Here is a 23,748-nt window from a genome sequence, read left to right as displayed (position 1 = left end):
TGCTCTGGATCCGTGGCCTGAGAATCCAACTGCTGGAGGCTGTCCTTAACCTTCCCAGGACCCCACACTGGGGCTGGAGAGCACAGGGCTCGGAGGGTGGAGGCCAGGACAGGTTCTGACCTGTGGGTGTGGTGGGGGCCATGTGAGTCCCCTTCACAGCCAGAGGAGGAGCCGCTGAGCCCTCTGCCCCACACCCCACCTCCCACCCCGAGTCACCACTCTCTTGACTTTTGGCCACAGTAGCTGGGGCTTTCATAGCTGGGTCTGCCCCTTCCGGCTCCGTGGTAGACTGCATTCCCAGTCCGCTCGAGATGCTTAATAAAGGTTTATTACATTAAAAATACATCACCAGGCCTTAGGCACTCAGGGCTTCGCCCCATGTGGCCACCACCTCTTAACTCGTGAACCACCCAGAACACATGGAAGCAGCAGCAGCTGAGTGGCCAACTTGGGTTTTGGCCGCCCCGACGCGGCTGGCAACCCCCCGTGCATCCTTGAAGACCGAGTGTGAATGGCTCCACCTTGGGCAGAGGCGGCCGCGGCCCCGGGTGGCCTGACAGCACCCCTCTCCTGCAGGGAGCTCCGCCAGCAGCTGGCCCAGGGCCAGGCACACGGTGGCACTTGGGAACATCTACTGACGTCCACCCCTGCAGCACGCGAGGAGCCATGGGGCAGGGTCAACTGCCTTACATCCTCTTCCTCATCTTGCCCTTCTTGGTGTGGGTACCCCGGCCAAAGGCGCCCCTCTGCAGCTCCTGGGCTCGGCGCCGGTTGCGGGCGGACAGCTGCTTCAGACCCCCTCGCTGCAGGAAGCGCAACTTCTCCGCCCGGCGCCGCTGCTTCAGGATCTGTTGCTTGGTCTTGAGCTCTGAGCGCACTCGGCCTGCGGGAGCACCCGGGCTGTGGGGCTGGGATGCACCTGTTGGGAATTCAGGGAGCTCAGCCTTCCGGTCTACTCCTAGGGCCTCCTCTTCCCGGAAGCTTCCAGACCTTCTCCCCTACTCCCACCCATTCTGGGTTCACTGGTGTGGCCCCAGGGTCTGGCTCACTGTAGGTGCTCAATAAAGCTTCCACAGTCTGCTGCCATGGTCAACAGCATGGACCCTTGAGCCCACACCTCCGGGGTCCAAATCCCAGCCATGACCTCTCAGACTCTGAGCCTCGGTTCCCCGCTGTGAATTATGGGACTCATGGGTCCCAATGAGGAATCGGTTGAGGAGGAGGTGTGTAAAGTGCGGGGGACGAGAGCCAGCCCACAGTAAGGGCCTCCCAAGTGCACTATCATGATTACAGACCACTCCATGGAGATTTACTGAGCATGAGCCCTATGCTGGGCACCGCGGATCCAGCACTGACTGAGACAGACTCCAATCCCTATTTCCACAGACTGCAGTTAGGCCATTAGCTTCACTTCCTTGGGCAGGAGAGAGGGCAGAGAAGGCCAGAGAGGGGAAGGGCTGGGCCCCAGGTCACACAGCGGCAGCAGTAGACATCACAGCCCCACCTCAGCCTGCTCTCCCAGGGATATAGAAGGGCACCTCCCCCCACTCCCGCCTCCCTGGCTCCCCACTAAACCCTAGGCTCCCCTCCCCTACCATGTTCCCTCTCCCTGCCTGGCTCCTCCCCACCCGTAAGAGTGACCTTTTCAGGGCTTCCACACAGATGATCATTACGGCGGCCCCAGATGTCTCCACAGGGGCCGGGGTGCCAGACAGGGACCCATCACCCCCAAGGAGGACAAAGTACAGAGGGAAAATGGCTGTTCCTTCCTGAAGTCCACAGGCAGACCCAGAGCAGTGGCTAACACCGGGAGCCGAGCCGTGAGGGGTGAGGGGTGAGGGGCCCAGAGGAGGCAGGGGCACGTGCACAGAGGCATAGAGAGATGGAGACAGACAGAGACACCAAGAGGGAAAAGAGAGCACAGAGAGAGAGGGAAGAAGAGACCAAAGACAGAGATGCCTGTGCAGAGAGAGGGAGAGATATGATGAGGAACAGAGATGAAGACAGAAAGGGGAGAGAAAGACCAAGACAGAGGAAGAAAGGAAACAAAAAATGAAATGGCGAGGGAGACAGAAAGTCTGAGAGACGGGAAGAACAGGAAACAAAGACAGAATGAGGAGAAAGCGGCCGAGAGGAGCAGGGACAGGGATGCACAGTCAGAGAGAGAAAGAGAGGAACAGGGACCCAGCAAGAGAGAGGGACAGAGAGGGACAGAGAGGAAGCTTCTGAGAAAACCCGAGACAGAGACAGACAGAGGAAGAAATGTAAGAGACCTAACCAGAGAGGACAGACGCTGAGGGGAGCGGACAGAGCCCGTTCACATCCCACTGCTCAGCGGACAGAGCCCGTTCACATCCCACTGCAGCCTCACAGAGAGAACCAAGGCCGGGATGATCCAGTGGACACTTGCCAACCTGCTCTGAGGACCATCCTACCTTGGCCTCTTCCACGCTTCCCACCTCTTCGCTCTGGGCCTCGCTGCTGGGACGTTCCTTCGTCTTCTGAGTCCCGATCATCGATTTTTTGTTTCTGTTTCCACTTCTGGTAGCTGGGGAGCCGAGTTAAGGAGACAACGTGCAGTACCATGATGCCCTAGATACACCTGGGCAGGAAGTAGGTCCTGCACCCCCTCCAGCAGATACCTGTACCACCTCTAGGGGCGGGGCAACAGGAGCTGCTCAGCCCCGCCCCCACATCCAGAGTACCCAATGAGAGAGGCTGCCCTGTTCCCTCCCTCAACCCGCGCCCGCCTCTAGGGGCTGCTCGCCCCGCCCCCCGGCCCCGCCCCTCCGGGTACAGGTCCCGTTTATAGGAGCTGCTGATGTAGCGGCCGCTCTCTGTCTTGATCTTTTTCTTGTCCTCCTGTCCTGACTGTCCCACAAAGCGCTTCTTCTTCCGGTCCCTGCAGGAGATGGAGTTGGGAGAGCTGATGTGGAAGGAGGTGGCCTGGCGCAGCCTACTTTCCTTTGGCGCCTGTTTCTTCCCCACCCTCACAAGGGAGGCAGCTGGCCCATGTCCAGCATACAGCAAGTGCTCAATTAAGGCCCATTGCCTGCCCCTCCTCACCTCTTCCTAGCAGCCCAGGTCTCAAAAGATGGTGTGGGGGTCACTGGGAATTGGGGTCCCTGGATCAGGGTTAGGGGCCCAGTGAGGTACCAATCCTACTCTGCTACCTCCTGGCTTGGTGACCCTGGGTTGAGTCACGCCATTTCTCTTGAACCAGAGTCCAAATGGGAGAGACGGGTCATGAGCTCTGTCGAGAAAGACGAGCCGGCAGGAAGGACAGATGGACTCAAATCCCTGTTGTGTACGATCAAATCACGGGCACAGGCTGTGGTGCGGGGGTGATGGGGTCAGTGTTCTTGCTGTGCGCGAGCACGTGGGACGATACAGAAGGGCTCACAGTCCACACTGCACACAATCGAATGTGAGGGGGTGATATTTCCTGCTCTGGGGGAGCAAATGGGAGCCCACCTGCCTCCTGTGTGGGGCAACAGGGCGCGTGTGCTCGCTAACTCGATTGCTGGCTCACCACTTCAGCTGCTGCCGGCCTCTGGTCAGGTTCTGGGCTTCGTCCCCCATCAGGTCCAGGACAGCTCCAGCCACCTGCTGCTCGAATGCGCCCCCATCCCCACCAATGCTCAGGCTGCAGGCAAAGGGAGGGGACATGCCACAGAGTCAGTGGGGGGCCCATCAGGCCCCATCTGCCTGACCCCAGAACCAGCCACTCACCCCCGCTCACTATCGAAGTCCTTGGGCCGGTAGGGGATGTAGAACTCCTGGTCCCGAAGCCGGAACTCCTCCCTCCGCCTCTTGGCTCCCCGGTCAGGTCCCGGCTGTGGCCGCTTCCGTCCCATGACCTCCGTGAAGACATCCTGGCAGATGGACACCAGTGTCACACCTGCAGCCCCTGGGGAAGCCACTGGCCTTTCACCTGCCAATCCGGCTAGAGTTAAGGGCCAGCAGCTTCCGGGACTTTAAAACTTTGATACTTCCAGGTGCCTGGATGGCTCCATCATTAAGTATCTGCCTTCAGCTCGGGTCGTGATCCCGGGTTCCTGGGATTGAGCGCCCCATCGGGCTCCCTGCTCAGTGGGAAGCCTGCTTCTCCCTTTCCCACTTCCCCTGGTTGTGTTCCCTCTCTTGTTGTGTCTCTCTCTCTCTGTTAAACAAATAAATAAAATCTTTAAAAGAAAACAAATAAATAAAAATAAAAGTCTGGTACTTCTATCTGTGCTCTGTTTCCTGGTCTGCACTGTAGGATGACCTCGGCACCAGAAGAGCCGGCCGGGTGTAAGAGGAGGAAGCTGGGGGCCAACTGGGGCAAAACCCCTTTCCGGCCCCAGGCTGGTCTCTCAGGCTGTGTGACCAAGGCAAGGCCCTGCCCCTCTCTGGGCCTCGCCTTGCTCTGTATACTATGGACTAGTCCAGGAAGTTTTAACCTGTATTTTTTGGCTACTGAGCCCTCGGTGCAAATCAAATACGAGAGGAACGTCCTGGTAGACCTCAGAGACTGGGCCTGGGGGTAGAAGCTGGGCCGGGGGCAGGGGGCGGTTAAAGGTGGGAGCAGTACCTCCACACTCTCTCCTGCTGCCTCTTCCTCCTCTTCCTCGGGCTTCTCTTCCTGGGATGCCGGGCAGCTGGGGGCTGGGCCAGCTGTGTCCTCCTGCCGCCCCTGCCGCCCCTGCTGGAAGCTGGCAATGGCCTTGCGGTCCTTTTGCCGCTTGGCACGCATCACCTGGCTGCTCGGGTCCCGGCTGGAGGCGTTGATCTCAAAGATGGTCTGCAGAGGGAACACACCAGTTCTTCCCCCAGTGGCCTCCTACCCAGCCCTGCCCTCAGCAGCCTGGTGGGGCTCTCTGCGGCATTCCTCCACAGGTCCTTCCAACTCTGTGAGGTTGGTACTCTGGTTACCTGCATTTCACCATTAGAAAGGAGGCCCAGAGAGGGAAAGTCACCAACCCGAGGTCACATAGCTGGGACAAGTGAGAGTGGCATTTTGATCCCGGTTTACCTGGCACCCCAGTGGGGTGCCCAGTGTGAGTCAAGAGGGCATGAAAGGTGACTAAAAGCCAGCTGGAAGCCACTGACAGGCCCAACATATGTCACCACCCCCCCAGAAGCGGCAGGAAATGGCTACCACACAGGGTACCCGCTGCAGACTAGCAGGGACAGTTCCAGAACAAGGGGCATGTCTAGAGATGCTGAGGGGGCAGAGCCGCAAGCTCAGAGGAAAAGCCCCACTGGGGTCTGGCTTGGGGTCAGGAGCTTGGCCACAGTCCTTGCTCCATAGCAGCCTCCGGGACCCTGGCCCCTGCAGGCTCTCCCACCCCCTTACTCACTGCCCGTGAGCGGTAGTTCTTGATGCTGTCCACCAGCTTCAGCCGCTGCAGCTCCCTCTCCTCGAAGCGCGAGCCTGGTGGGGACGGGGAGGAGGCGTGAGGCTGGGGAGGCTCCGCAGGGCCCACCCGCAGCGCACTGTCCCAAACCACCCCCCACGGGGACTCACTGAAGAGGGGGTGCAGGCCCAGCTCCGCGAGGTCCAGCTCCTTCGCCCTCTTGATGGATTCGGGCGAGGCCGCGGGCCGGGAGCGCACGTACTGCTGCTGGGCGTTGTCGGCCACCCGGGCCAGGCCCCGCAGCTCCAGCGACGCCGACAGGGTGCCCTGCAGGCTGCTCTCCTCGTCGTCTACCACGCTCTGTGGCACCCGGCCCAGCACGCCGTCCACGCTACCCGCACCTGCCAGCCACACACGGAGCCCGTCGGAGGCCTTGTGGCCTGGCCCCCTGCCTGCAGCCGTCCCTCCCCGCCCTGGCCCCAAATCACATCGTCCCCAGGGATGGAGCCGCGGTTCTGGCCGGCCAGCTGAAAGAGCTCAACCACGTGTCCACAGTGGCTGCCTGTTTTCGGGAAGAACCCCTCTAGCTGTGTTCTGTCTTTGTCGGACTTAGAGGAGCTGCTGTAGGTTGTACAACCTGCAGAGCCCAAGCCATTCACCAGCTCGCTCTTTCCACTGACTCTCCCACAAGACCGCCGGACAACCCCACACTACAGAAGAGGACATGAGGCTCAGCAGAGGTTTAGTCCTGCCCAGCAGCATGCCACAGAGTGCTGTCCGGACTCGGCCCCCGCACTGGCTGGAGAGCCGGGCCACCCATGCTGGCTAGCTCTGGGGCAGGTGCAGGATGGCCACCCCCAACAGATGTCTACCCAGTGCCCGGCTTCTGCTGGGACGCTGTTGTGGGGGCTCCTTCCCTCTCTCTGCCCCTCGCACCCCCACTAATTAGTGTCGACCCAGGAGGTCTGCCAAGGGCTCCGGAATCTGCATTTGGACAAAGGGCTGAGCTGCAGGTGCTCCTGGTGCTCTGGAACCCGGACGTGGCACATGGGGTGCTCAGAGAAGGCACAGGGTGCCCTGTGCACGGGCTCCATTTACACTTGGCTTCCTGACTCTGGGCTCCCAACTCCCTGCTGAGTAACAAGCAACATGGGACTAGTGGCCTGGCCTCACCTATAAAGCAACCCTCCTGTGTTCTCAGATAGACACAGGAGACAAGGTGCACTAAGGGCCCGACACACAGTAGGACCGCAGGAGGAGGCTACCATGATCGCCGTCACCGGACCCATTCAGTCCCACCCCAGAGACTCTGGGAAAGTTCTAAGAACTTCAGTCTCCCTCTGCCTGCCTGGGCTGTTCCAGAAACAGTCAAGGGCAGGGTCTCAAACAGATGCCCACAGGGGCCGGGCAGACAAAAAAGCAAGGAAGGTGGGCGTGCAGTGGGCCTGGAGGCCCTTCTATCCAGGGCGCACGGCCCAGATGGCCCGTACAACAACCTCAGGGAAAGGTAGACTTGGCAGTCAGACCCAGCTGCTTTCCAAGAGACATCAGAAATCCGGATTTTTATGTGAAATTCTGAGTTTAAAATATAGGGCTTTTGCCCTAGGGTCCAATCCAGGCCTGCCTCCACCCAGAGCCAGTACAGCCTCTCTCCCTGCACCGTGGGCTATGCAGCGGACCCCCAGGGACCTCCTGCCCCAATCTCCTGGCCTCCACTCACCTGAGGACCCCTCATGGGGGCGGGCAGGGGTAAGGGCGCGGCCGAGGAACAGGTGCAGGTCCAGCAGATAGGGGACCTCGTCCGGGGCTACCAAGGAGTAGGCCGTGCCGCTTCGGCCAGCCCGGGCCACGCGGCCTGTGGGGAAAAAAGGTCAAGCTGAAGCAAAGACAAAGGGCCCTACAGCCCAGCATGAGTCCGGCTGGTCCGACTCCAAGGGCACGGGTCAGGCCAAGGCCACATCTCACTGAGCTGCTGTCCTCGACTGTGAGAAGGGGCAGCAATGGTCACTAGGGTTCCCTGCACATGTGTGTGAGCCCACAAAGTGCTCTGGGAAGTAGGCAGAAATAAAGATGAGGCCACATGTGCTCATATCAATATCAAAAGTCTTTGGCATCCCTGTTTTGGGAGATTTTCCCGGAGGAAATAACCAAGGATCCAAAGGTGCACGTTCAATAATGTCGACAGCAGCTCTGCCGGCAACAAGCCCAAGTCGGAAACCACTTCAAGACTTGACAGAGGGGCGCCTGGGTGGCTCAGATGTTAAACATCTGCCTTGGCCCAGGTCGTGATCCCGGGGTCCTGGGATCAAGTCCCACATTGGGCTTCCTGTTCGTGGAAAGCCTGCTTCTCCTTCTCCTACTTCTCCTGCTTGTGTTCCCTCTCTTGCTGTGTCTCTATCAAATAAATAAATACAATCTTAAAAAAAAAAAAGGACTTGACAGAGGCTGGGCTAAACGGCTTAGCTGATAATCACATGGTGCGAATTACACAGGTGAGGAAACGGGCCAGCAAACTGTGGCCAGTGACCAGAGCTGGCCCCTGACCTGTTTGTGTCCATAAAGTTTTATAGGCACTCAGCCATGCTCCTTCATTTACATATTTTCTAAGGCTGCACTCAAGCTACAATGGCAGAAATCAGGGAGATTATATGCCTTTGAAGCTTAAAGCATTTACTATCTGGCCCTTTACAAACAGATTTGCCAACCCGTCAAAGAGTGATGCTTCATGGTGAACAGAAAACATACACGACATACACTGATGCAAGAAAAAAATGACAGGAAAGAATGTCCAGCGTGATTCTAATTCTGTGTTAAGTGAATCCAAGTGTAACGTTACCTTTGGCTTGTTTCTGCATCTCGCAAAAACAAAGTGTCATCAAGTTTGCAAGATTCATTTGGGGTGGTCTGACTAACACTGCGGGTCACAGAGCACATGAGGAACTCCCTTTGTGGGGGTTCTGTGCCCCTCAAGGAACCTGCAAGCCAGCTCTCCCCAGGGCCATGGACACAGCGAGCAGGAACCAACAGGGAGCCCAGGCCTCCAGACCTGCAGTCCGGGGCCCAGACGGAGGCCTCCCACATGCCCCGACTGAAGGTGGAAGCAAGTCCCCCGGGGCCCAGCACGGGGAGTCCAAATTTACTTATTCAACGATGTTCAATCATACGGAACCTGCCCTCCAGATTCTTTTCTCACGGATGTGCATTTAACTTATTTGTGTTTACAAATGAAGCACGCACAGTTCTGAGTTTAAAAAAAAAAAAAGCAAAGAGAATAGAATGGTGGTTCCCTGGGGCTGGGGAAGGGAGGACAGGGTATTAGTGTTAATGAGAACAGAGTTTCAGTTTGGAAAGATGAGAAGGTTCTGGAGGCGGTTAACTGTGGCACAACCATATGAATGTACTTAATGTCTCTGAACGTACACCTAAGAATGATTAAGATGGTAATTGTGTGTTACGTATACTTTATCACGATTTTTCAAAAGGCAGCAGTGACAAGAGACCCACTAGAATGACAGCCGTGCCAGCAGGGAGGTAAGGAGGGACAATGAAGGGGGGGTTCCAACCCCAGCTGCCCCACTTTGCTATCTGCATGACCCCTGGCCAGTTATGAACCTCTCTGGCCTCAGTTTCTCTGTCTATAAAACAGGGCTATGCTGTTGGCACCCGCTACCCAGGATGGTTGTGAAGATGGAAAGAGCCAGTAAAATGCTCACACCCGGGCCCGACAGGCGCGCTGGGCGGCACCAATTGCTGTCGCATCACCAGTAACAGGCGCGTGGCTTACTGCCTTCTATGTGCTTTGGCTCATTTCCCACTTTTCTGACTATGTGGCTGCCTTACTTTTATCCCCGAAAAATTATAGAGTACTTGGCCTGGGAGGGCAGAGAGGAAGGTGGGCCCCGCGTGCGGACTCGAGAAAGCCCGGAGCTCCCTGCCGTCTGGCTGGGTGAACAGGAGGCAGAGTTCGGCCTTGCAAAGGTTTAAAGGAGAGGAACTAAAATGGCAGAGTTTCGGGAGAGGACCGCGAGGAGGAGGGGGCTGAGCAGTATGTCATGGGGCCCCGGGACAGGACAGGGAGAGAGAGCCCAGAACGGGGCCTCCAGAGCTGCTCCGAGCTGTGGGAAGACCTGGGCCACATCCCTGAGCCACAAACTTGGGGGACCCTTCCCCAGGCCTCCAGGTCTCTCCCCAGAGCGCTGGCCCTGCACGCTCAGCTCCCACCCTGGGCCAGGCCCGGTCCCGGGCTCCTCACCCACACGGTGCAGGAAGAGCTTGCCCTTGGCAGGGAAGCTGTAGTTGATGACGTTGTCCAGCAGCGGGATGTCCAGGCCGCGGGCCGCCAGGTCCGTCACGATGAGGGTGGAGCACTTGCCGTGGGTGAACTTGGCCAGGTTGATCTTGCGGGCCGTCGGGTCCAGGGCACTATAGATGTGGGCGCAGCTCACCCCCTGTGTTGTCAGCAGCTGCTCAGAGTGAAGACAAGAGGGAGGGAAACGGGTGAGAGGGCTTGCCGGAGGCGGGCGAGGGAGCCAAGCCTCGGCGGGGGTGTGAGGATGGGATAGGAAGACCGTGGGTTCTGGGGGGCAGGAACCTCTGGTCGGAATCCCAGCTCTATGGGGCAGCTGCGGACACGGGTGGAGGTCTCCCAGAGGGAAGTCCCAGCCCAGGACACCAAACTCATCCTGCCTCCACCACTAACAAGCTGTGTGATCTTGAGCAAGTTCCCTAACCTCTCCGTGCCTTTGCTTTCCTCATCTGTAGCGTGGGGAAGGCCGATAGTACCTTCTTTGTGGCTTTGTGACGGGGATTAAATGAGTTAACACCCATACAGGGGCCGAGCACAGGGCCTGGGACATAAGAAGTTCCGTGACAGTGTCAACTGCGCATTAAAACTACTATTTTGGTTTTATTCATCAGTGATACCAGCAGCTGCACAAAGAAAGCACCGTTAAATGCACAACAACCATGTGAAACCCAGTGAACCGTGTCCTCAGATAACAGACCTCAGGGGTGGCCGCCCCGGGGGAGTGGCAACGATTGGCAAGGGGCCCAGGCAGCCTCTGGGGCACCCGGACGGCCCCATGCCGAGGGTCCCAGCTGCACAGGTATGGAAAAACTCCACCACGCTGCTGCCGGAAGCTCAGAATACTTTTTCCAGCTTCCAGTTCGCAGGGGACGCTTCCGTTTTAGAACGTGAATTACACGGGACACTGAAAATCTACAGAAAATGGCAGGATTGGGGCAGGGAAGAGTCTTCAAAGTAACTCGGATGTAGGAGAGTGTCAGAGGAATCAAGACAAGGCATGAGTCGATCACTGAGTACTTGGGAGTTCATGATGCTATTTGCTGACGTTAATATGTGTTTGGAATTCTTTTTTTTTTTTTTTAAGGATTTTATTATTTATTTGAGAGAGAGAGAGACAGAGAATGCACACACGAGAGAGCCAGACAGAGAACAGGGGGACGGTCAGAGGGAGAGGGAGAAGCAGGCTCCTCGCTGAGCAGGGAGCCCGCTGTGAGGCTCGAACCCAGGACCCGGGCATCATGACCTGAGCCAAAGGCAGATGCATAGCTGACTGAGCCTCCCAGGAGCCCCTGGAAATCTTTATGATAAAAAATTAAAGAATAAAAGAGGACCGGCCCTGGCCAGCCTGGTGTCCTGCTCTGGTGCTGCCCTCTAGTGGCCTCACCCAGAACTGCAGCTCCAAGCTGGCCAGGGAGGAGGTGGTGGTGGTTCCCAGGAGGGTGGCCCAGTGTTGGTTTCCCCAACCCCCTACCTCACTGAGGTACTCGGCGTGGTGCTTCGTGGCCACAAACACCACCGTCTGGTCCTGGGGCCGCACCACGGTGCGCAGCAGGTGGAGCAGCACGGCAGCCTTGGTGTCCTCACGCACAAGAAAGAAGGAGGTCTGCGGGGAGAGGGGCCAAGGTGGGCTCACAGGGTCTCGACTGCAGGCACCAGAAGGGGCCCGGGTGGAGCCTCACCTTAAGCTGCTCATTGAGTTTGGTGTCCACATCGAGCCGGATGAGCACAGGCTCCGTGAGGCCTGCGGGTGGCACAGGGAGGGTGTTGGGGGTGGGTGGTGGGTAGGGACAGGAGGACGAGCCCCCAGACCCCTGAGCAGTGGCAGCCCCAGCCCCACCCTGGCTCACTCACCCGCCCGGGCGAACTCCACCAGCAGTTTGGGCAGCGTGGCAGAGAACAGAACAGTCTGGTGGCCCCCAGGGAGGCGGCCAATGATTTCCTGCAGCTGTTCGGCAAAGCCCATCTCAAAAAGCCTGGGGGACAGAGGGCAGGGATTGGGTGAGGGGCTCCCATTCCAGCGAGTCCCAAACCTGTCGCCCTTGCCCCAGACGCGCTCTCTGCCATGTGCACTGGTGTGTGCCCCATATGACTCTTTACCTCACTCTCTAGCTCACATTTTCTCTGCGTGACCACCTGTGACCACCTGATCCCTGGCAGTGACGACCTAAAAACCTCGTCTGTTCTCAGTTACGCAGCTCCGAGGCCAATGCTAGTGGCCCTCCCTCTGTGTCAGGCATGGTTTGGATGCTTTCCAAGCGCGGACTCTCCCAGTACCTGCCAGTGTGGGCTCGTGGATCCCCTGTCCGGAGCCCACCGACCGGCACCGACCCTCAGATGTGCCCAAGTTCAGAGCTGGGTTATGATCCCACTATTTGGCTCTAGCCTGCTCCCAGCTTTGTGCTACTTTGTATTTCTACAAAACCATGTGTTTGTTGTTTTACTGTTTCCTCCCATAGGCCTAAAATGAAATACAACATACAAACACAAAATAAAAACTTTGGGTGCAGGCAGCCATCAGTCCCGGTGGTTCCTCGGGTCTGTGGCCCACGGTGGGGGTAAACTGCTTTGAGTGCAGCCATGCTGGTCTCTTCCGGCCAAACCCTTCCTCCAGGCCTCGAGGTAAACCCTGGCGCACGTGTGTGGGGCAGTGCATGTGGCCTTACCTGTCTGCCTCATCGAACACCACATACTCTATGCTCTGCAGCTTCAAGTTCATCTCCACAGCCACGTGTACCAAGCGCCCTGGGGTAGCAATGATTCTGGAAGGCGGTGGGCAGGTCAGGTCAGCCGGGGCTCCCAGCAGACCCTTCCTCACACTCCCCAGCAGCTGGCTATCAGGGAAGAGACCCCAGACCGCCGACCTCAACCCAAACTCACATGTCGGGATTTTCGTGCAGGGCAGCAAACTGGTCTTCCATCCTGGGGTGGGGTGGGGGGAGAGGAGGTGTCAGTTTGACACAACAGCTGCTTTAAACCCTCTCCCTCTCCAGGTGGCCACGGGAGGCCCATACCCCGCCCCTAGGCTCTGAGGTAGGGTAAGGCTATCACAGAGGTTCTGGACAAAGGTGCTGACAAGACACAAGTTCAAACACACAGAAGGACTGATACCATGAAGAGTTCCCCGAGGAGATGGGCTCTGCCCAGGTACTCCCTGCAACCCCTCTCTAATCCAACACAAGCCTGCCTTTGCCTCCAGCGCCAGGTACCAACTAGCCCCAGAACCACCAGCTCCTCAAGATTCCAGGCGGCCTGGACCCCTGTCCTTGTGCTTACACCCCCAGGTTCGCAGCCCTAACTCTGGCCCTTCTCTGGAACACTCGGGACACCCGAAGGAGCCCAAATTTTGAGTCTGGCCTCACCTAGTGAGGTATCTCGGATCATCGTGAGCTCCCCAGATAACTAAATACAATGCAGGCAAAGGAACACTTAAAAACCAAACATTCTACTCAGAATCCAAAGTGACTGGTCACAGTGACATTCCGAAAGAAGAACAAGGAAGGGGCCGCCCCGTGAGGGAAAAGCTGTGAGACGGGGCAGGAGGCTAGGTTCCGCGGCTCCGGGCCCATCACGTGCTGTCTGCTCATCTGGAGAACAGGTATGGCGTCTGCCACCCGCAAACATGGGACCAGCGCATCAGGAAACCCTACAGTTCTCAAATATGAGCGGCTGCAAACACTCCCTGATTTCTGTGCAACAGCTCACTATTAGGCGTAGGTGTGAAAGTTGGTACAACTGAGCTGCCCGAGGGCAGACCCTGTGTACCGCGGGTTGCCCCGTGAGCACGAGCCCCCACTGGGAGTTGTGTGGGAAATTCTTGTGCTGTTTTACTGCACGTTTCCCCTTCTTTTTGGGATATGCAGGGAAGCCGCCATCGTTCCTAAGCTGCCCAGGCTCAGGGGATCGGGCACCCTGGAGACCCGGGCTACGCTTGCAGGGTGCAGCCCAGCGCACGGAGCAAGGGGGCTCTTACTTGTCCCCGCCCAGGATCAGGGCGGTCCTGAGGCCTGTGAACTTGCCGAGCTAAGGGGAGAGAAAGAGAGAGAGACAGAGAGATGACACCTGTGCCGGCCTCCCAAACCGGCCCCAGCTCAGCCCAGTGGCCCAAGCCTCAGCACACCTCTTTGGTGAACTTCATGGTCTGCAGGGCCAGCTCGCGGGTGGGCGAGAGGACAAGGGCACGGGCCCCCGTCTGGGCGCTGCGGGTCTTGAGCCGCTCGAACATGGGGATGAGGAAGCAGGCCGTCTTGCCACTGCCAGTCCGGGCCATGGCGACCACGTCCTTGCCGTCTAGGATCACGGGGATGGTCTGGAGGGAAGCAGGTGGGGGGGCAGGGGTCGAGAGGCTGGACAGGAGGGCCAAGTCGGTCATCCCCTCCTCCCAAACCCCATCAACCGTCCCGTCTCGTACCTTCCTCTGGATGGGTGTTGGCACTTTGTAGCCCTTCTTCATGATGCCCTTGAACACCGGGTAGCTCAAGCCTGGGAGAGAGACAGGGATGGTCACGGGGAGGGAGGCCCCTGCAGCACACGACAGAAAGCCAACCAGGGCAGATGACCATGTCATCAACATCAACAGCAAGAAGAAAAGAAAGGCGACAGAACAAACCTCAGGAGACACACCTACCCCCTGGGGAGGGGGGGTGGTACACCTCAGTGGGATTCTGACTTGCACACACACTCAGCACCGTGAGACCACTGGGGTCTTGGCCCTGCTGAGAATCTGTGCCTGCCGCAGGTGTGGTAAGGTCACGTGGGAGGTATTCAGGGATACCGAGAAGGCACGTCTGCCATTCTCGTCAGATTCCTCCAGGATGCTGGGGACAAGCGGGGAGTTGTGGAGGAAACAGGACAGACACTGGCGGCGGATAAGGGGAGACTCACTGTTTCCTATTTTTTTAATGCATTTGAAATTTTTTTATAGCTAAAAGGGAAGAGTGGGAAGTGGCCAGGGCCTGCAATGGGCGTGGGTGTGGGTGCTGACCAATGAGGCACGTGGCCCCGCCTGGGGGAGGAGGTGGCCTTTTGAGACTGTCCCTGACTCAGCTTTGTGACAATGGGAGGGCAATGGGAGGCCTAAGGACAAGAAGCACTGTGATTGTAGCTGGGTTTGGGTCAATGCTTCATATTTATCATCCAGGAAGGCAAAAAGTAGCCACGTGTGGATGTTTCTATTTGCTTTTTCTCTAATTGTGGATAAGAGTTTAGCAGTTTTAATATATTAATTCGTCGTCCAAATTCCTTTTGTGAGTCGACTGCTCATTTTCTTCACCCAATTTTCTATCAGGGTAGCTTTTTTTTATTGATTTGTAAAAGCTCTTTGTATATTAGAGATGTTAATCCTGTATCCATCCCCAAGGATGCAAGTACGTCCCGGATACAGCATGTATTTTAACTCCGTTTGCAGTGTTTTTTGGTGAACATACATCTAACCGAAAAAAAGTCACATCAGACAATGTTCAGACCATACTTAGAAAGGACTTCTTCTTTTTGAAATCATGAAAACATTCGCTTTGATATTTAAATCTTTGCACCATTTGTAAAGAAGAAGAAAGAGCGGGGCGCCTGGGTGCCTCAGTGGGTTAAAAACCTCTGCCTTCGGCTCAGGTCGTGATCCCAGGGTGCTGGGATCGAGTCCCGCATCAGGCTCTCTGCTCGGCAGGAAGCCGCTTCCCTCTCTCTCTCTGACTACTTGTGATCTCTGTCTATCAAATAAATAAATAAATCTGTGTCTGTCAAATAAATAAATAAAATCTTAAAAAAAAATAAAATCTTAAAAAAAAAAAAAGAAGAAGAAGAAGAAGAAGAAAGAGGGTTCGGCGTTATTTCCTGCTAGCTAGGTGTCCCGATACCACGTGCTGCTCCTCCTTTCCTCCCTTTCCCGTCCTGCAGTCAAACCCTGAACGGCCTCACCTGTTCTGGGGCCAGCGCTGCCCTGAGTCTGCATTATCTGCTCTCACACTGGGCCCGACCTCAGTCTACCCAACGCCTACTGCGGTGCTGGGCCGACATCAGTACCAGAGACCAGAGCACAGAGGGCAGGGTGAGCCCCTGCTGCGACTCCCCCTAAGTCCTCGGACGCTGGCTCACCCACCCATGGACTGGAAGCCTCCGGACTTCTTCTTCTTCTTGTTCTGGGCGCGTACCATCTCCCGAGTGTCTGGCTCCACGTCTGAGGCACATTCCGAGGTGGGGAAGGTGGGCAGGGGTCTGCCAGGTGCCAGCTGGGAGGAAGGATGGAAGAGGCAGCATCACGCCCGGCACAAGCAGACCCCTGGGGGCAGGGAGAGGGGCTGTCTTGCTGTGGATGCCCCTCCATTCACGCTGAAGAGGCCTCTGCCGGATCACGTGACCTCTCTGCTAAAGGGCTCCCCTATGACCGGGCCAGGGCAGGGCAGGGGGCAGAGAGTGACTGCCTAGGTTTCAATCCCGACTCTGTCTCTCTGTCACTTACCTGTTGCGAGACCTTAGGGGAGACACTAAATCTCCCCGAGTCTGTTTCCGTATCTGGGAAACGGGGATGACAGAAAGGAGCACAGGTCTCATAGCGTGTGTTAAGAATACAAGGACCAAGTAGAAGGCCTAAAACAGCACCCAGCACATAAAAGGTGGTCTCATCCTTGTCTTCATCCTGATCTGTCATCCAAAGCCCTCAAAATTTAAACTCTAGAGGGCCAAGCAAACACGTACCGCGTACAGAACTACACTCCTCCACGCTGCCCTGTCTCCCTCTCCCGAGCCCCCTTCTGACCCATCACTCCTCCCAGCTCTGCTCTCTCCTGTGCAGGCCTCCACCCTGCCTAGACAGGAAAGGACCCACCTGTCCTAGCACAACCATATCCAACCCCGACCTCTCCTCTGGGGAGCCTTCTCAGACCACAGAGCTGTTCCCCCTTCCTCTCAGAAATAACATTTACGGAGCACTAATTCATACTAAGGTTAAAACTTTCGTGGCATTCACTCTAAGCCCAGTGACACTCTGAGCATGTGTATAAATTCGCCCACTTTTAATCCTCACGGCAACCCTGTGAAGTAAGCACTATTAGTCTGTCCATTTTACGGAGAAGGAAACTGAGGCATAGGGCAATGAAGTGATGGCCCATGTTCACAGCCAGCAGGGATTTGGACCCTGACTTAAGAGTCTATGTTCTCTCCTCTGTAACCCTCTGCGGGCCCCTACAATGGTCTGGGTCAGAGTCCAGTGTGTCTAGTATGGTCTGTGATCTAAAAATGGATTTCATACATTTAAAAGGTTGTGAAAACATCAAACAAAGGAGACGATGACTTTATATGGCGCCATAAGGCCTAAAATATTTACCACCTGGTCCTTAACAGGAAGAGTTTGCCAACTTCTGTTCTAGACACATGAAAACAAAGTGCCTGGAACCCACTGGTGCCCCAGCAATATTTACTGAATAAGTAGAACGAGTGAACACCGTAATTTAATCCTTTCATGAGTCTTTGCGGCACATACAATCCTCTGTCTTGTACGCATGTGGAAACTGCTGCTTTCTGCAGATGTCGCACAGAGAGGTTAAGCAACCTCTCCAAAGTCCCACAGCCAGTCCAAGGTTGGGCCACATTTGAACACAGGGCTGCACCAGGACAAAGCTCTTCGTCTGGACCATATCGGTGGGCTCTTCTTTGGCACCAACTACCTTGCCCTCCTGTGCTTTAGCAATTTCTCCACATTTCTAGAGCACTTACTGTATGCCAAGCACTGGCTTCACTGGGGTGGGGAATCGTAATAAGATCCAGTCTGGTCCCTGACCTAGAGGAACGTAGATCCCTCTCTTCATCTAAACACCCACTCTTTCATCTACTTACCTGATCCCCACTCTGTGCCAGGCACGGGATGGGCACAGGGCTGTGGGAAATAATGTCCCCTTGGTGCTCACACCCGCCTTTTGCATATAGTTGGCACTCAGTAGTGGAAAAAGCACGGCCCCCCGGAACCAGGGGTTTGAATACCGGCTCTTCCGTTCACAAGCTGTGTAGCCTTGGTCAAGTTCCTTAACCTCTCTAGGCCTTAGGGTCCTTCTCTGGGAAACGAGGATGGCAGCAGTTAGCTCCCAGAGCTGATATGAGGATTAAATGATAAGGCTTGGAAGTTCTTAGTGTGGAGCCTGGCACATACCAGGCGGTCAGCAAACGCGAGTTTAATTTACTGTTGGTTACCCAGGGGCTTGGGGGCGTCACTGAATCAAGCCACCGAGCCCGGCCTCCGCTCAATTCAACCTGGCAAGAATCCCCCAAACTCTTGCAAGTCGGTGCCGCGGCGCCCGCACTTTTCATTGGACCAAAGGGCGCTAGGACCCGCCCCATGGGCAGGAGGTAGCCAATGAGGGGCCGCGACCAAAAGCCGGCCAGGAAGGCCCGAAGGCCCGAGCCCCTGAACGTAGAGACTCTAGAGTCGGGAGCCGGGGCGTGACCCGCACAGAGACACGTGCTCAGGCTGGCGGTCCTGTCCCCGACCCCCGGCAGCCGACCTCTCCCCACCCTCAGCCGTGCTCACACCCCACCTGGGGAAACTGAGACCGCGGGGCGATGCGCGGAGCCGGGGCCCGGACTCCAAAGTGTGCCCTGGCCCCGCGCTCCTACCTTCTGGGTCCGGGCATCATCTTCCGCCTGGATCTCAAACTCGCCGTCCTCCGAATCGCTGCTGCGGGCTTGGGAGGCCGCGCCTCGGCGCTTCCGCAGGCCCTTCTTTTTCCTCCACTGGGCCATAGCAGTGCGGGACCGAGGTCCGGCCGCCGGGAGCTTGCCGGCCGCCATGCGGGCCCTGGTGCAGGGAACCCGGGAGGGGGAGGGGCCTGCGGGGACGTACCAACGGTGCGGCCGGGAGGGGGGGCACCGCGTCTATGCGGGCTCCCCCCCACCCCGCCCACTACCTCACCTGTAGACCCAGGAGGATTGGCGCGCATGCCCAGACACATCCCTGACTGGCCTGAGCTGGCCTTCTCCGAGGCTTCGGGGAAACGCCGGGGCCGTCCGGAACGGGGTGCCCTCCCCCCCGGTGCTGATGGTTCCGGCCGCGCCGCCCCGCCCCTTGCTGGTTGCCGTGGGCTGCGCGCGCGGATCACACGTCTCCAGGACCTGGCCTGCGGCGTGAGTCGGTCCTTACGGTTCCCGGGGCTGCGGCTGGGGCTGGGGCTGGGGCTGGGGCGAGGGGTGGGAGACGGCTCGAGGTACCTGGGCTCCAGGGCTCCGGGACTTCCGGGGTTTGGGCTGCAGATAAACTGGGTTCTCGGAGACATCTGCCGCGGAGTCCAGACCTCGTGAGGAGGGGGCGCTGAGGTTACAGCCGGCATCCTGGAACGGAGATGCTCAGGTAGGAAGATAAGTCAAGAATGTAGGGACCTCGGATATAAACCGGGCACTGACTTGGGGAGCGGGGAATATGTGGTAGTTGGAGGGATGGGTGTGACCCGCCAGTCGTAGAATGGTTAAGTGCTTAAACTTTGCTCTCCTCTGTCAGGTTCTGATTTCTCTTCTACTGTTCTAGCTTTATTAGGTGCGACTTACAGGTGTGACGTGGGCTTCTGAAGTCTCAGTTTTGTCATCTGTAGAATGGACATAACCAAAGCTGCTTCAAAGGACTGTTATGAGGATTAAATGAAACAATGCTTGTAAAGCTTTTTGCACAAGGTAGGCATGAGATAATGCTGGTTGTTCACCCCATAAACATATACAGGATATAAGGACCTGCCCTGTCTCCCCATCCCACCATGCTAAGTTTTCTCATTGGTGCCAAAATAGATACAGGCCCCATGTCTTCATCCTCCTAGCGTTCAACATTGAGCACTGTATGCTAGGAATGCATATATATTCATTAAATATTTGCCAGTAGCACCTCTTCTTCCTCTTGTTCTGATAGCCAAAAGACAGATGAACACATTTCTGAAGTGTCCCCTGGGACTGGCAGCTCCCCTTTTGTCCTTGGGTTGGGAACTTAAGAGACAGCCTAATCTTCCTCTGCTGGGACTGACAAGGACGGGTGCCACCCTGACCCCCTTTCACAGGGAGCCCTGGAGGCAGGACCTGGCAGGCAAAGCATGCCTGCTATCACGCAGAACCATGGGCAGCATGAAGACCCCTGTGGAGCTGGCCGTCAGTGGGATGCAGACCCTCCATCTTCAGCATCGTTGCCGGGGCAGCCACCGGGTCAAGGCTAGGGCGTCATACGTGGATGAGTCTTTGTTTGGCAGCCCTGCGTCTACCCGGCCCACACCACCAGACTTTGACCCACCCTGGGTGGAGAATACTAACAGAACCAGTGGAGTGGGCACAGGGACATCACGGGCCTCAGGGACCAATGGGAGCTGTGAGACCTCCTCCAGGGGCAGCACCCCAACCCTCACACCAAGGAAGAAGAACAAATACAGGTAACAGGATAGGGTGATATACACTCACTCCTGTACCCATGAAGCCACGTGGGTTCCTATTAGAGCCTTGCTGTTGATATGCTGTGTGACTTTGGGCAAGTACCTTGACCTCTCTGAGCTGCAGTTTCCTGATGTGGAAAATGGGACCTAGTGGGATTATTGAGAGTAAATGAAGTGAGGTGTGTAGAGGGCTTGGCATAGTACCCTGACAGGAAGCTCTCAGTAAGTGATGGTAACCATGGTTGAACATCCATTTCCAAATTCCACAGTCCAAGCCAGTGAGGTCCACGGTGTGTGTGTGGGACGGTGTCAGGTGATCACAGAGCAAGATCACAGAGCCAGTTTGCGTAAGAAAATTAATGTGGTTGATCCATGAAATGACATAGACGTGGTGGGTCCCAGTCTCAGCAAGTTGTTTCAGAAATAGTTTTTGCCGCCTTTTCATGAACAAGCTAGAAAAACAAGAGTTGATGCTGATAGTTATTATTGTAAGTTAATGAATTAGGTTATTTGGATTATTTCAGGTTGATATCAGCCTGGAGGGATGTGCCTAGTGGTGGGCCACAGGGCTCTTTCTTGTTTATTTTTCTCAGTGGTTTGGACAAAACACTGAAGATTAGAATATTAGTCATTTATAGCCACTATAATAAAATACCATGGACTGGGAAGCTTGAACAACAGGAATCCGTTTTCTCACAGTTCTGGAAGCTAGACATCCAAGTTCAAGGTACTAGAAGGCTGAAGCCTATCCTTGGCTTACAGAGAGTCACTTCCTTGCCCTGTTCTTATATGACCTTTTCTCTGTGAGCATGTACATTTTTGGTGTTTCCCCACTTCTTACAAGGACAGCAGCCCTGTTGCTTTACAGCCTACCTATAGGACCGCGTTTAAACCTGATTATGTCTTTCAAAATCAGTGTGAGTTTCGGGAATATGTACTTCAGTCCGTAACAACTAGCCAATCCTATTTAGGGTCCATTCCAAGCCAGGAGGGACATGGATTGGTGGAATGAAGTACAATGGGAATGGTCCCTATTTAAGGAGACAAAATTCAGTGAGAGAAAAAGCGAGAGTCTGTTATTATTATGCCAGCTTGAGTGCCATGCATTTGATGTAGGGGCTGTAAAGTAGGGTCAGGTTGACGTTAGCAACACTGCCACCTACAACGTAGCTGAAAACGCTGATGTAAGTGTGGGCCACATTCAAAGAGGTGTGGTGTCCATGACAAGGGAGGTCAACTCCATGCTGTCCTGGAGGATGGAATTTTGTGCATGATGCTGACGGTTAGAGAGTGTCAAGTGAGAAGGTGCATGAGAGAGAGAGAGAGAGAGAAATGCTATTGAGTAAAACCTTTGGTGCCAGACAGAGCTAGGCAACAAGCAGCTATGGTTTGAGCAATTAAATCAAGTGGCAAAAAGTGGACTTTTCAAAGACTTGGGGTTTGAACACAGAAGCACTTTCAGTCCTGGCCAAAAGACATAGAGCTGACACCTCACTGGCATATTGTGAATATTTGTGAGATTAATAGAAAAAAATAGTTGCTGAGTGAATCTCATTAAAGGTGAGAAACTTGGAAGTCCCTTGTATCTGACAAGCTGATCCCAGAGCTTGGGTCCTTGAGCCCGGCTGGATTTGAATCTTGTCTCCACCCTCTTGCTGGTGAAAGGAGGGGGGCTTCCCCTCCCTATGCCTCCTTTTTTTGTTTGTAAGATGGGATTATCATATCTCCCTCCTGTGGACGTTTGTGATAAATAATGAGATGATGCTCATGACGTGCTGAGTTCTGGGTCTGCACTTAAAGAGCCCTCAATAAATACTCAAAACATTTCCAAAAAGCTTCTCTAGTGATGAGGCAAGGTCAGCATTGTAACACAAGTTCAAAGTGAGCGCCCTCTCAAGGCCAGGCACCACCCTGTGTCATTTCAAATACAGTGACCACAGGGCTGCAGAGAGCTTGGCTGACAAGGCCACTAGGGAGAAGGAAAATTGGAGATTAAAAAAAAAAAAAAGTCAAGACTGTAAAGATTGGGGCTATATTAACTGGGACTCTGAGATACAAGTGACAGAAAACTTGCCCAAGCTGGCTTCAGCAGAAAAAGGATACTTAAGGCTTGTTTGTCCAGGGCTCAAATTGTTGTTGGAGGCCGTCTTATGAGGGCCAGTTGGCAAACATCTTTCTTAGTAGTTTCAACAAGGGTCCTAAGGCAGGCGCTCATTGGACGGAATGAGTCCTGTGGCCTTTCCCAAGCCAGTGTGGCCAGGAAGATGGAATATGCAAATTAGCCAGGTCTGGACATGCATAAGGGAAAGGGGGGAGGTCAGGGTGCAGGAGAGGGCTCCTTGGCAGGGGAAAAGCAACAGACTTGCTGCTACTGCAGATGGCAGGAGATGGGGGCTTAAGGTTTTTAGGGTTTGTTCATTCCCCCAGCTCACTGCATTTCTTTTCCCTTTGCCAGACTGATCAGCCACACTCCTTCTTACTGTGATGAGTCGCTGTTTGGCTCCCGACCCGAGGGCACCACCTGGGAAGGCCCGTGTATGGCAAAGGGGGGCGCTGCCAAACTCCATGCCCTCTTCTGGACCCCCCCAGCCACCCCTAGGGGCAGCTACTCGTCCCGCCCCAGGGAGACCCCACTGCGAGCCATTCACCCAGCTGGTCCGTTGAAGACAGAGCCCACGGTGGCGACAGACTCCCAGAAGCTGTGCAGGGGTGGGTTAGACTCTCCACAGCCTCGGAGGCGGGAACGTTCTCATTCCCTCACACACCTGAATGTCCCCAGCACTGGTCGCCCACCCGCCAGTGCCCCCCACGCCAGCGGGGCTCGGGATCCCAGGCCTTCCCCATCGGGGGTGACCTTCCAGAGTCCCCTAGTGACGCCCAGGGCTCGCTCGGTTCGTGTTTCAGTGCCAACCGCCCCTCAGCAAGGGGGGGCCTCCCAGAAACCGAAGCCCCCTTGGAAATAAGTTTCTTGGTCCTCTCATCAGGACTGCCTGCAGGGTTACTGTGAGGGGCCCAGTTTCAGAGGAGGGCATACCAGAGTCTCCTAGGTAACCATGAGGCACTGGTGATGTGCTCAGGGGTGGGGAGTGGGGGATGGGGTCAGACATAGTGAGAGAGGGCAGTGCCTCCCTTTATGCTGACAACCGCCAGTTTCTTCCTATCTTTTACCCCACCATGGGGATTCACGGCTGCCCCTTGAGATGTCTGTTCCACTCTTGCTAGAGCTACCGGCCGTATGAGTGCCAACCTAGGGTGCCCCTGGGAGGGGTCCGCCACTCCCCCATCACTCCCACAACATCCTCTTGCTGCCACAGGTGGGTAAGTGGCATGATCACCAACCTGGTGGGTCCCTTCTTCCTTCCAGCCAAGCTTCCTGCTCAAGATGCGTCTCCAGCTGAATCTGGAGTTTTCCCAGGCACAGTGAATGGACCTTGGGGAGCAGAGGACCTGGGTGACACGTGGGTGGACATATTTTTATTTTAATAATCATGTATTTATTTTCACATATTAAAAATGTATCAGTAGCTCATCAAAGACATGCCTTGACTAATGTTATTTTCCTTAGGGTAAGGACCAACATAGGCCTGGGTTGAATTAAATAACAAAGTTAAAAAATACGGTGAAGTGGCAGAAACTGTAACTGTGGTCAGTGGACAAATGAGGTTTGAGAACATGGGCTTCCTGCATTTCCCACAGTTTCCCAAAACACAGAGTGATGAGG

The 23,748-nt window shown here is 55.7% G+C and overlaps 2 protein-coding genes across 3 annotated transcripts; one reads left to right on the top strand and one right to left on the bottom strand.

The window, feature by feature from the left end:
- Positions 1-312: 312 nt before the first annotated feature.
- Positions 313-18,442, bottom strand: DDX54 (DEAD-box helicase 54). The gene is made up of 20 exons (XM_044244229.1): positions 18,244-18,442; positions 15,737-15,866; positions 14,054-14,124; positions 13,763-13,951; positions 13,616-13,665; positions 12,523-12,564; positions 12,309-12,404; positions 11,497-11,618; positions 11,325-11,386; positions 11,117-11,248; positions 9,592-9,802; positions 7,060-7,194; positions 5,510-5,740; positions 5,343-5,416; positions 4,574-4,783; positions 3,733-3,875; positions 3,533-3,646; positions 2,798-2,902; positions 2,436-2,548; positions 313-919 (listed from the first exon to the last, which is right to left on the bottom strand). The coding sequence occupies exons 1-20, from the start codon at positions 18,415-18,417 to the stop codon at positions 687-689; spliced, it is 2,637 nt and encodes an 878-aa protein (XP_044100164.1). The 5' UTR covers positions 18,418-18,442; the 3' UTR covers positions 313-686.
- Positions 18,443-18,711: 269 nt separating this feature from the next.
- On the top strand, positions 18,712-23,565 carry RITA1 (RBPJ interacting and tubulin associated 1). Of its 2 annotated transcripts, XM_044244228.1 has the most exons (5): positions 18,712-18,973; positions 19,148-19,290; positions 19,665-20,027; positions 22,483-22,736; positions 23,392-23,565. In XM_044244228.1, the coding sequence occupies exons 3-5, from the start codon at positions 19,720-19,722 to the stop codon at positions 23,508-23,510; spliced, it is 681 nt and encodes a 226-aa protein (XP_044100163.1). In that variant the 5' UTR covers positions 18,712-18,973; positions 19,148-19,290; positions 19,665-19,719; the 3' UTR covers positions 23,511-23,565. The 2 variants fall into 2 exon arrangements, with proteins under 2 accessions (XP_044100163.1, XP_044100162.1); XM_044244227.1 differs by having other exon boundaries at positions 22,483-23,565.
- The last annotated feature ends 183 nt before the right edge of the window (positions 23,566-23,748 follow it).

The sequence above is a fragment of the Neovison vison genome, chromosome 3 (genome assembly GCF_020171115.1).
Source record: "Neovison vison isolate M4711 chromosome 3, ASM_NN_V1, whole genome shotgun sequence".
Taxonomy (NCBI): Eukaryota; Metazoa; Chordata; class Mammalia; order Carnivora; family Mustelidae; genus Neogale; species Neogale vison.
The sequence above is the reverse complement of the archived record's forward strand: the minus strand, read 5'-3'. Positions and strand labels throughout refer to the sequence as shown.

Coding starts and splice junctions, on each gene's coding strand:
- RITA1 (XM_044244227.1), top strand. CDS start 19,720: ATGGGCAGCATGAAGACCCCTGTGGAGCTGGCCGTCAGTGGGATGCAG. Junction 20,028..22,482: donor AGGAAGAAGAACAAATACAG/GTAACAGGATAG, acceptor TCCCTTTGCCAG/ACTGATCAGCCACACTCCTT.
- DDX54 (XM_044244229.1), bottom strand. CDS start 18,417: ATGGCGGCCGGCAAGCTCCCGGCGGCCGGACCTCGGTCCCGCACTGCT. Junction 5,741..7,059: donor CCCCCATGAGGGGTCCTCAG/GTGAGTGGAGGC, acceptor TGTGGCTGGCAG/GTGCGGGTAGCGTGGACGGC. Junction 5,417..5,509: donor GGGCCTGCACCCCCTCTTCA/GTGAGTCCCCGT, acceptor CGTCCCCACCAG/GCTCGCGCTTCGAGGAGAGG.